This window comes from Gossypium raimondii, chromosome 8, assembly GCF_025698545.1.
Source record: "Gossypium raimondii isolate GPD5lz chromosome 8, ASM2569854v1, whole genome shotgun sequence".
Taxonomy (NCBI): domain Eukaryota; kingdom Viridiplantae; phylum Streptophyta; class Magnoliopsida; order Malvales; family Malvaceae; genus Gossypium; species Gossypium raimondii.
The window spans coordinates 3,346,319-3,358,757 of record NC_068572.1 but is presented as its reverse complement, the minus strand read 5'-3'; the positions used below and the strand labels follow the sequence as shown (position 1 = coordinate 3,358,757).

Below are 12,439 nucleotides of genomic sequence, written 5' to 3'. Positions count from 1 at the left end.
TTTTAGCTAAATTTAGTCATTAACCTTTCAAAATGAATCAAACTTTTCTTTTTAATGGAAATGCTAACTAAAACATTAATGTTTTTAACAAAGTTGACATGGCAACCTGTATGACAGTTCACAAGTACTACATGCTGACATAGCACTATTTGTTTTGTATACTACGTCAACAAATAATTAAAAAATTATAAAAATATTCAAAAAAATCAAAATTATAAGAAATATATATAAAAAGTTCATAACAATTCAAAAGAAGAGGGCTAGCCATACAGGTAAAGGTGCCCATGGGTCAAGCCAAATCAAGGTCCGGTTCCAAATTTTTTTTCAAGCCCAAGCCTGTTTTTAGGCTAGCCCAATTCACCCAAAAAACCAATTTCACTATCCAAAAAAAAATAAAATATTAAAAATTATATTTTTTTTAATTGGTATTTGATATGCTTTTATAATTAAATATAAATTTTAAAAATATTTTTAGTTTTTAAATTGAATTCAAGCCGAGCCGGCCTGAAATGCAAAAATCTATCCAAAAATCTTTGTCCATGCCCGACCCTAGGTTGGGTCTTCCGGTGCTCGACAAGCTACCCGACCCTTGAATAGGTTTACATTTGAGCAACCATGTATAAAATTTATCATTTTAGTCAATATTTCTGGTAAAAAATAAAAACTAAACTCTTCTTGAAAAATTAATGATTAAATACTCAAATTCAACTCTTTTAAAAAGGTTAAATATCAAATCTAACTAAAAAAATAAGTCAATATTTATATTTTATAATTAAATTTAAATAAAAATTTCTTATTATTTTAAACAATTAAATGACCTACATTAGCTAATATCAAGCTTAGAAATTATTTAAAGCTAGTTCAAGAATGCTTTTGAAAAGTACTTTTAAAAATGTTGTGGAAAAATATTTTAAGAAGTACTTAAAAGTTTAATTTAAGATTGAAATGTTTAGCATTGTTGTCAAAAGTACTTTTAAAAATAAAATGTTCATTTTAGACATAGTATTATCAAGTAACAAATATGCATTTAAATAATGTTCAAATTAATTAATATTATTATATTTTAATAAGAATATAAAAAATTTATTATAACTTGTTAATATTTTAAATAATATGAAATATAATTTTAAATATTTTAAGCAATAAATATTAATTATTTATAAAATTTAATTAGAATATATAAATTATATTTTTATATTTAAATATAACCATTAAATATTTGTAATTAGATATTCACACATTTGAATTATTTAAAAATATATTTTATTTTGATTTTAATTAATGATTTAAACACATTTATGATTAAGCATCAAAAAGAAAAAAAACACTACATTATTGGATGAGTGAAAAATAATTAATCACCAAAAGTACTTTTGAAAAAGAAAACTAAATTTTTAGCTTCTCCTTTTAGAAGTACTTTTCAAATTTTAACACAATTTTTCTTCCAAAAGTATTTTTTTAAATATTATTAATCAAACCCTTAATATCAAGCCTCAACCCAAATACCTTTCCAATAATAGTCTTGACCCAAATCGTTTGATATTTATTAGCTTTTTAACATTTTCAAATTGACATTTAAACATAAAATAATAGTCTATAAATATGAGGCGCGTTTAAAATTTACCAACTAATTGAATTTAAATGTATTTAATTGTATATAATTACACATATGTGACATTTAGGTAACAATCAATTCTTAAAAAGAGAATAAAAATCAAAATGATTATACAAGTAATTACAAACAATTAACTCAAATTTAATTACTTTTACCTTTTGAACTTTTTAACTTAAATATTTTAAAGTTTATCATATCATTATATTTTTATGCTTTTAAAGCTTTTAAAGGATAAAAATATCAAAACTGATCCATACTCATTGAATGCAACGATCAAAACATAAAAAAACAACCCACACCCGTCTTTCGAACCTCCCCCTTCATTTTTCAAAATAAGAATATCTGTGATTTAAAGTGGATCAATTCACAATCTAGCAACCAATTTGAGTTTTATCATTCCCTAATTCCGGCCATTATATAAATCTCAAACCCTAATACTACATGAGGAATAAGAGGAAAATCCCAATCTCTAATTTTGCTTCAAACTATCTTTGAGATAAGAAAACATAAGTTAAACCCCACAAGTACATTTACCTCCCAAATGACTTTGGAAAGTTAACGCATTTTGACAATGCATTTTTTTAAACCCATAAATAAAATTACAAATCTGTCACGTGTTCCATTTCTTTTATATATTTAGTACTTCAAATCTTTTTACCATACTGTCAATGTACAAAATATTTTCCCAAAAAACCCTAAACAAGACAACAAAACAAAATATCGGTGCCTCTTTCTTAATAGTACGTTAAGACAAGGAAAAGCTAATTAATATGCAAGTATTACAATAGTTTGTTATATGAAATTAAAAGAATGAGAAACTCAAAATAAGCCGTTTGATTAATCAAAAACTATCAAATGAAATTAATTTATTGTTGACTAAAATCAATTAAAAATATAATACGCCTACCACAAGTAAGGTAGTATTGAATATGTATGAGTAAATGCTCTCTCAAGTTATTCATTTGATGATTTAGCTCAAATTTACTGTATCACTGTATTCAAACCCCACGAGATACACTACACATCGTGAAGCTCTGATAAAGCAGTGAATCAAATCAACAACATGAAGTTATGAACCAACAAATATACATACATCTACCATCATCTAAATCACAAAATTTTATTTGGAGATTTCTGTATCTACTCCTTGGTAAGTTGAAATTTCAGATCTGATACTTTATTTTCTCCATTAGTGACTTTTTTTTTTTTTTTTTGTTGCATGAAAACTGACAATGCCAAGTTCAGGAATATAACACACAAGAATTTTAAATTGCTCATTGGTCTCACATTTTAGTCTGCTGACAAGCTATATACAGAGAAACTATACATGTAAATACAGAAAGATCATATATACTATGCAATAATGCCACAATTATCAATTATTTAAAGCGCGGGACAACATTAACATGGAAATTAATTAAGGTCAATGCATGATGTACTAACCAAATGTATTTTCCCCACTGTATGTAACATACAGAAATCCATCTTCATCCTTCTTTTCATCATAGATGGTTGACATAATTGCTCCTGCAAATTTATATCAATTTGTAAAAAGAAAAAAAAAATGACAGTGTAGCATTTAACATTGAATAGGAAAAAGAAGACGATGAAAAAATGTCCCAGAACTTTAAGTAAGCCCCTATGCTTTTATTATACTAAAACTTTTATCCTTTGATTTGAGCCCTTAATATTTAAATAAAATATCGCCTTGAGTTAAAGGCTTGTTTTAGGTATACATCAAATGTTAATATCTTATTTGGGTAATAAATATGAGAGGGTTACTTAAATATAGTTATAAAACTTAAGAGTTCTTTTTACATTTTTTTAAGCCAAGAAAGAACTAGCATAGGAAAATACCAGTTGGAGGGAGGACATTGTCCACAAATAAGAAGATAGCCTTTTCAGCACTCAATTTGATTCTTTTTCGGATCACATAGACAAACTGACCCACTGTCAAGTCAGCTGGTACTAAGTATCTGTAAATTATATAATCAATGTCATCACCAGTGTCTAATAAATTAATAATATGGAGATGTTGAGCACTAGGCATGAAATTGTTGCTTACTTCTTCTTGTCAATGTTAGGGATGTCGTTTCCTTTCGTCTTCTCCACAATCACCTAAAAAGCATATGAGCAAATATCAATATAAGAAAGATTGGGGTCAGAAAGCATAAGCTTTTCTTTTGCACTATGCAAGGAGATGGACCAAACATGCATAAACCAATTCAAGCAGCCTCCATTTAACCTTATATGCTTTTAATATAAAGATTAGTAATTTATTCCAGGATTAAGACATTGAGCGCTCTAAACTTTTAACTGCTCAAGTTTCATGCTTTTCTTGTTCCTCCTTAAAGGGCCTTTTTCTCCTCCTCAGCAGGGAGGCATAGAGTATCTGAAGGGAATTTAATCTTTATTGAGATTTTAAATTATTCAATGCCTCATAATTAGCTGTTCTAATTTAGCCATGCCCTAAATAGCAAAAGTTTTCCTTTTCACCAGCTTAAAACAGGCACAGGTTTTCCCGAAACAAAAAGTTGTTACATGATATCGTTCTATTCATTCAATCATGTCTAGAAAGTAACGACAATCCAACCAATACAAATATTCAACTATTGCTTGAAATCCTCAAGCCATTTCTCACGAACATACATTAAAAACAAAGCAAATTACTGATATTAACGCGACATGTATTACTATGCTGCAATCACAACACAATAAGTATCACACGATGTTAATAGATGCCTGCCTTAACCATGGTCCAATAGCAAACAAAGGGACTGCAATCCTGTCTACACAGTAATGACAGTATTGCCAATTCATCTGTCAAATAATTGCTTAAAATCCTTGAGCCAGATCCCATGAACATACATCAAACAAAGCATATTACTGACATTGACACAATACGTATCATTACCGTTATGCTGCAAGCACAACATCGTAGGTAGCCTAGGTGCACACACGCCTTAACAACACAGTGGAATATTACACTACAAAGTCAAGGAAATGCAAGCCAGACTAGTCCAACCCCTAAAGTTGGTATATGGAAATTGTCATTTGATCTAAAATATGGAACATAAACTGATACCTAACAGAAATTCTCAACAAAATTTAAAAGTTAAAAACACATGGCACTACATAAACCAAGGACAAACAAGCGATAGAACAATCAAAATTACTATTTTAACATCAGAAAAAAAAATTAAAAATAATAAAACAGATATAGTTAATGATTGATTCTTACTGGAATTCTATCTGGGTATTTTACCCTAATTCTTGCAGCCTCAGCGCGCCTTTTCTCTAAACATCAAGAAGCCATTAACAAAGCCAACCAAAAAATAGCTAAATCAATAACAAAAACTAATACTAATAGACAAATATCAGTAAATACCAAAGTCATGCTCGATCTTGAAGCTACTTTTAGCCATTGTGCTGAGTATCTCTGCACAATAAGCAAATACACAATTTCAACAAATAGACATGAAAAAGAAGAAAGAAAAAGATTTATTTTTTCAAAAAACCTAGAACTTAAATTCAAAATCGAGACAACAAAATTTTAAAATCTCAACATACGAACATACGAACATACGAACCGTTATTCGATTTTGAAGAATCCAGATGCAAAAAATAAAAAATAATAATAATCTTTTTTTTCAAATTTTCTTTTCAGCTGAATGAAAAATAAAATCGATAAATCAAGAGACTTAGAAGTAAACAACAAGAACACGAAAACTAAGAGACTGAATTGAAGAGATCCAGACTTGCTAAGCTATTATTGTCTTTAAATATTAAAAATAAATATGAATAAATAAAAGTGAAAAGACGATAATAGGTTTGGGCCTTCTGGCTTCTCCTGCGGTTCCTTTTATGTGATTAGACTCGGGTCGGGCCATGTGAGTCGGGTCTTCAGCAAGGACTTCAATGATTACGGTTGCAAATGATAAATTTGAAAAAATTTCAATCCTCCATGTTTATATTTTTTTTTGTCGATTTAGCTTTTATTTTTTTAACAAAATCGAACTCTTAACTTCTCAAAAATTAGTCAAAAATTTTTTAACGGAAATGATGACTAAAATATTAAATTATAACATTAACCATACGCATGACAGTTCATATGCATATTATGCTAACATAACATCATTTATCTTATATGTCGCGTCAACAAATAATTTAAAATTATAAAATATAATATTAAAAATATAAAAATTCAAAAAATAAAACATGGAGTACACCTAAATTGTCATGTAAATTATCGTGTTTAAAATTTTAACATTTTAATTAGTATTATCGAAAAATCATTTTAATTCCTTTTTAAAAGTTTGATTGTTAAATTTAAGGTTAGGATCAAATTTAACTAAAAAACTAAATTGATAAAATATGAATTAATAACATTTTTTCTTAAATTGAAAAAGCTAACCTTTAAATAAGTATTAATTTTGAACGGTTATTATTTTTTTAAAATTGGAATATTTAAATATTTGTATTTAATTTATTATAATCTATACTTAACTTATAACATCAAATTCAACCAAAGATGATTGCTTAACTTTACGAATTTGATATATATTTTGAAAACGATATTTATATTAAAAAATTATATATATAAACTAGTTTAATGGCACGGGTGAAAAAATTATGTAAAAAATAAATTTATAATAAATTTACTTTAAAATATTAATTGAATGGTTAAATTAAAAGTTTAAATTATATTATAGTATTATTTTATTAAAAAGCATGAAAAGACAGAAAATGTCATTATATTAATATTTGTTATTTCATATTTAAGCATAATGATTTATTCAACCTTTCAATTTTATAAAAAATCATTTTAGTCATCTATATAATTTTTCGTTTGTTTTAAACTTTGAACACATTGTGTTTATTTTTAATCAAATCACCTCAAAATAGATGAAAATGTTGGCAAACATTAACTTTATTGACGTGAACATAAACATAAATAGCTATATGAATCTCACATAATCAATTAATTATTTTTAATTTTTAATTTTTTTAAAAACTTTATAAGATAGATTTTTATTTTTACAAAATTTTAAATAATTTTAATGTTCTATTTTTTGGAATTTTTCATGATTTTTAAAATTTAATTAATTGCTAATGTGATATTCACATGGTAATCTACATATATGTTCACATTAGCAAAGTTTAACTTTTCTATTCATTTTAGGGTGATTTGACAAAAAAATACAAGTTCAAAAATTAAAAGAGATAAAAAAATTATATGAATAGCTAAAATTTTGTTTTTATAAAACTAAAGGACTAAATAAATCATTATGCCTAAAATATATTTTAATAATTTTCGATACAATAGTTTAATATATCTATAGATATATAGAAATAAAGATAGGGTTTGGTTGGGTATATTATTGCTTGCAAGAGTTAAAAGAGATGAGTGTTTCGTACGGAAATGGAAATGTAGAAGGTAACAATAATAATAGATCAAGATTTAATGAATTTAAAATGAAAATATTAAGCACTCATTCACATTCTAACAAGAAACTATTAAAATAATCACTTTTGTTTACTTTAAGTTATATTTTAGTAACTTATATTTAAAATGTTACATTTTAATCACTTACATTATAGTGTTATAACATTTTAATTACTAAGCCGTTAATGGTGTAACAAGAAACTATCATGGCATGTTAAATTATTATTTCAAACAAAAATTTTATGTTAATTTATACAATAGGTTCCCATATTTTTCATTTTGAGCAATTTAATTTTTTTCTTTTATGTTCTTTTAACTTTCATATTTTTTTTCTTTATTTTCCATTATCTTTTGCTTCTCCCTATTTTCCTCCTTTATTTATTTCTTTTAACGTAGTTTTTCTATGTTTTCCATTTGTTAAAACTAGTTCTTAAACTTTTGTTTTTTAAAATATTTAATTTTTTCAAATGAGACGAGCTTGTGGACTCGTTTTAACGAATGGAAAACATAAAAAATTACGTTAAAAGAAATAAAGAATGGAAAATAAAGAAAAAAGTTAAAAGAACATAAAAGAAAAAAATAAATTGCTCAAAATAAAAAAATATAAGGATCAATTGTAGAATTTAACTTAAAATTTTCGCATGAAATAATTATTTAATGTGCCACGTCAGCATATTGTTAGACCATTAACGGCTCAGTGACTAAAATGTTACAACGCGAAAACATGACTAAAACGTAACATTTGAAACATAAGTGACTAAAATGTAACCTGAGTCAAACAAAAAAAACCATTTTAGTAGTTTATCCATTATTACCCAAAGAAAATGAAAACATGAAATGAATTATGACTATGCAGAGTGTTTGACGTTCAAACATCAAAACTCCGAATATTTTGAATAACTTTGTCGATCACCTACCAAAATAACGAAACGTACCGTAATGGAAGTCAAAGACAAAGACGTATTACATATATTAAACTCAATTACTTTTTTTCTTTTAGAGAAGGGGAATTTTAGAGATTAACTAAAACATTTCGTGGCTTAAATGTGGTTCATGAATAGTTTGAATTAAGTACTGGGAACTCTATTTCAATTTTTTATCCTTCATTGGGTTTTAAGAGCTAAACCAATAATTCAATAATGAAGCTTATCTTATCTAAGAGTATTAAAAAATCACTTATTTTAAACTAAATTAAAATTTTAACTTTGTTATAATAGATTATAATTTATTATAGTGATTCACATCATGAGTGGAGGTGCAATTTCAAAGGTTATCTAAGCAAAGTTTTTATCTCTCTCGTGTGTCCCTCTAGGACTTTCATAGTCGAACCAACTTTTATGATAAATTATGTTTGAGTTTGATCACAGAATAGGAAATGAGACAGATGAAAGTGACCTGAGATTGGTGAACCTAACAAATTAAGATCATTAATTAAAACTAAACTTGACACGACACGGGTCTCGCGAGCTTAGTACTTCAATTAAAAATATATATACATCAAAATTACACAACCCTGATCTAATGTAAAATATTATGCACAAATTTTAATTATTTACATCATTATACATAAAATTTTGATTTTCACCGACACCATCATTATGTAACACTATTTTACATTTATATATTACATATACAAACAATTATATTTATCTAATGTATATCCAAATTTTTAACGTTTACCAAAATTTCTATCTTTATACCAAATTTAGTATATATTTTTTTAAGCGTAGGGTAGAATTTTCCATCATAGCAATGCAAAAGATTCGTTGGGGAGAATTAAAATAAGGTACAAGAAAAAAGGAGAAACGTAAAAAATCTAAAGATAGGACTGATTTATAACCAATCCATCAAAGCGCATGAACGAGAAACCCTAGACTTTAACCCCTACCATCAGCAATAAAGAGTTAGTTTTCCTAAATAATGCACGGAAATACAGTGAACAAACAACGCTCTTCACATGTTTTTTTTTTTTTTTGCTAGTCCTCCATACAGATCAATAAGCAGTGCACTACATTCCGGCAGAATAAGCTACCAGTTACCTTACCAATTTTCCAAATTTCTTTTCTTTTCCCAGCCATGGAAGTTGCATCGAAGAACAACGAAGAATGTGTAACACGGTGGTGGTCATGTTCTTTTCAATAGGTATCCCAAAATGATGCCGATCAAGCCCACAAGAAATACATAAATGAATGGAATACCACTTCGGTTTCTTTTGGCTTCGCGTCTCAACAGTTCCTGCAAATCAAATTGCAATGTGCAATGTAATAAAGCAATTAACATAAACGTTTTCTCTATTATTATTCTCTTTTTTAGATCCCATTTCCTTTTTAAAGTTTTGCATTGTCATTCTCAGTTTCGATAAAAAAAATGACAATGATAAGTAGTTTTTGACAACAGAACCACGACTGTGGAGGAATGATTTTTTTGGCTAAGGTCACAGATGAATGATGATGCACTTATATAGCTAGTATATTAGCAATTGGTCCTTAAATTCCTTTAACATTTCTGTTATAAGTTGAGGACCCCGAATATATAATTCCAAAGTGAACTGCCAGAAACTCGCAGAAAATAGAGGATTAACTTACCAGTTCTTGCTGAAGCTTGCTATTTTGCTGAATGGCAGAGTTTTTCTCCTCAGTTAGCTTGGAAATGAGGGACCTTGCCTGCAATAAAAAGTATTTTTCAGAATAACAATGCCACAGCAAAGCCTCAATGTTTTTTAAGGCCCTTTTTCCCCCCTTTTGGATAATTGCAAAATTTTAGAACAGCTTCAGCAATAGAGGAAAAAGGAACATTGCCACTATTAGCTAGCCACATTTCGAGGCTTTTTCATTCTTCAGAGATGATAATTCTTTTAAAGCATTTCAATTAGATTATTATCATATTAAATCATGTAAAAGAGCAATAACATGAATGTGAAGACAAAAGATATAGCATTTATGATTTCACAAGGTGATAACATCACATCTAAAGTGAGTCATTTTAGGTTCATACAATTTTCTCACATCAAGAGCATTTAAAAAGACAACACTAATAGTTGAATTTTAAAATGTGCATATGAACAAACTTCTAAGTTTTAACTGGAGAAGGTTGACATTTATGGGCGTGTTTAGTGTATCCAGCACTGGATCCAACAGCCAAATGCTGGGGGGTTATGAAAAACATTTTTTTTTAGAAATCTAGGAAAAGTTCTGGTTAATTACCACCATGACAGAAAAACAAGTACAAGATTTCCGAGTGCTCAAATCAGCCAATTTAACCTACTGGAGTTGTAATGGTGATGAGTGGTGAGAATCGCTATCCAGATGAGGAAATTCAATAACATGAATATTCAGCACATAGGAAGACTTTCACCACATCAAGATAAAGGAGACAAGAGTCCTTCAATATCAATCAGGTATGTATTTTTACACACCTAAAATCCTAATGAACAGGTCTAAACATGCATCATAATAAGTAAAAAATCACAGCAATATCAAGTGATATGCATGTTCAGTCCTAAGATAGGAAGTTTAACAAGAAAATAATTTACTTCTTTGTAGGGAATCACTCGCTGTGCATAGAAGTTAATTAAAGGGCAACAAAAGTTCAAACAAAATGAAGTCCATGGGGTTCAAACAAGAAAAGAAGTATGTCTATGGAAACTGAGAACATTGAGAGACCATAAAATTACAATACCAGAGCTAAAAGCGTCAATAAGTGTGTGTGTGTGTGTGTGTGTGTGTGTGTGTGTGTGTGTGTGTGTGAGAGAGAGAGAGAGAGAGAGAGAGGTTACATCATATGAGTTGTCTTGAGTTTCATGCCGCTCAACATGAGCTCTAGACACCTACAGGCTCAACCATACAATCACAACACAGCTCGTAAAATTTGAATGGAACGTGGTGAAACATTAAATCCTATTCAATGTCAAACAAAATACTCACAGATGTAAGTTCAGCAGCATTAAAGCTACCATTGTCCGAGACTGAAGCCCTAGGTGAAGAGCCTTCCTCAGATCCTTCTCGAACAGGGGAAGGAGGCCGAGGAGGTGCAACATAAACAACCCTCAACTTGCACTCTTCAACATTATGCCCAGATTCCTTATTAAACTAACACATTCAAAAGCAAACATTAGGGGGTAAAAAAGATTCAAATCAGATTCAATAGAGTTTCTATAGGTACCATCTCCGCCGTTATATCTTTCGGGGTAGCTCCAGGACTAGCAACCACACTCTGAAGTAAAAACTTATCTTTGCATTGCATATCAGTAGGTGCTTCCTTTTGAGCTTGCATTGTAACTGATTCCATAAATAGACCAATAAGTTACAACGATATAAAGTAACCATACTGTGGAAATAAAGCAAAAAATTTGCAATGAAATTAACAGGTCAAGGAAAAAAAGGAAATAAACTACTAGGATTGAACATCAACCACGATAAACTAAAATAGTGATATCTAAGTTCAAATTGGTGCAAGAGAGGGTGAAAGAGAGAGACCAACAACGTTGCACGTAGACCTAGGCAGCACAACTCCAGTATTTGGCCTTACACAGTACTTCTTTGGATTTGTCGTTTTGACCTGCAAAAAAATGAAACACACACACGCACACACAATATAGAACCAAAGTCTCCTTAAATTAGAAAAAAAATCCAAATTTAATTTGAGAATCAGCCTGATTACCTTAAAAGCCACATAATTGTCGGTCTTGTTGGACAAGTTTAGGGAACACGAGATCTGCTTTCTCAATTCAACTGATTAGGAACAAGAAACGTTAAGAATTAGAAAAACAGTTGAACGAACTTGAACAGTTAGCTTACAACGACAAGGATACGGATCTGAAGAGCAACGCGAAACTTTTTTTTTTTTTTTGAAAAAAGTTGAAAGGGTTTTGGAAGATGCTTACATGGGAACTGGAGCTCTTGAGGCTCGATGCTGAGAAGTTGGCCGGTGCTCATCGTGAACAGATCCGTGAGACAGCCGCCGGAGATGTAAGAGATTGACAGGTTCCGGCGAGGATTCAGAGAGGCGTTTGAGTTTCAGGTGACCGGTTTTCGAGAAAGAGAAAGAAGTGAAAAAAACAAGGAAGAACGTGGGATACTGATGTTTGTCTTGCTTTCGACCTGCGGTTGATCCGGTTCCTATTTTACAGCAGCGATTCTAATTAGGGGTATAATTGTCTTTTCTTCTCAGGATCATATTAATTCTTTGATAAAGTTATGTGTATGCTAGAGTTGTTCATGAGTCGGGTTATGTAAAGTTAAGTAAAAGAATTAGATCCATTTTCTAGGCTCGGTTTGGGTCGAAAAAATGGGCTTAAATTTTTTATATAAAAATAAATTTAAAAAATATAACATATCAAATATACTAAAAACATTAAAATAAAATAGATGTATCTAACA

At 29.2% G+C, this 12,439-nt stretch overlaps 2 protein-coding genes across 3 annotated transcripts; both read right to left on the bottom strand.

Annotated features, from left to right (window-relative positions):
* Nucleotides 1-2,865: 2,865 nt before the first annotated feature.
* On the bottom strand, nucleotides 2,866-5,377 carry LOC105790322 (autophagy-related protein 8f). The gene is made up of 6 exons (XM_052634163.1): nucleotides 5,206-5,377; nucleotides 5,004-5,054; nucleotides 4,857-4,912; nucleotides 3,681-3,733; nucleotides 3,473-3,591; nucleotides 2,866-3,142 (listed from the first exon to the last, which is right to left on the bottom strand). The coding sequence occupies exons 2-6, from the start codon at nucleotides 5,038-5,040 to the stop codon at nucleotides 3,054-3,056; spliced, it is 354 nt and encodes a 117-aa protein (XP_052490123.1). The 5' UTR covers nucleotides 5,041-5,054; nucleotides 5,206-5,377; the 3' UTR covers nucleotides 2,866-3,053.
* Nucleotides 5,378-8,798: 3,421 nt separating this feature from the next.
* On the bottom strand, nucleotides 8,799-12,167 carry LOC105790319 (vesicle-associated protein 1-2). 2 transcript variants are annotated; one of them, XM_012617871.2, is made up of 8 exons: nucleotides 11,944-12,167; nucleotides 11,721-11,791; nucleotides 11,537-11,618; nucleotides 11,223-11,338; nucleotides 10,985-11,149; nucleotides 10,837-10,887; nucleotides 9,647-9,724; nucleotides 8,799-9,296 (listed from the first exon to the last, which is right to left on the bottom strand). In XM_012617871.2, exons 1-8 carry the CDS (start codon nucleotides 11,993-11,995, stop codon nucleotides 9,186-9,188), a joined length of 726 nt encoding a protein of 241 aa, XP_012473325.1. In that variant the 5' UTR covers nucleotides 11,996-12,167; the 3' UTR covers nucleotides 8,799-9,185. The 2 variants fall into 2 exon arrangements, with proteins under 2 accessions (XP_012473325.1, XP_012473326.1); XM_012617872.2 differs by lacking the exon at nucleotides 10,837-10,887.
* Between the last annotated feature and the right edge of the window lie 272 nt (nucleotides 12,168-12,439).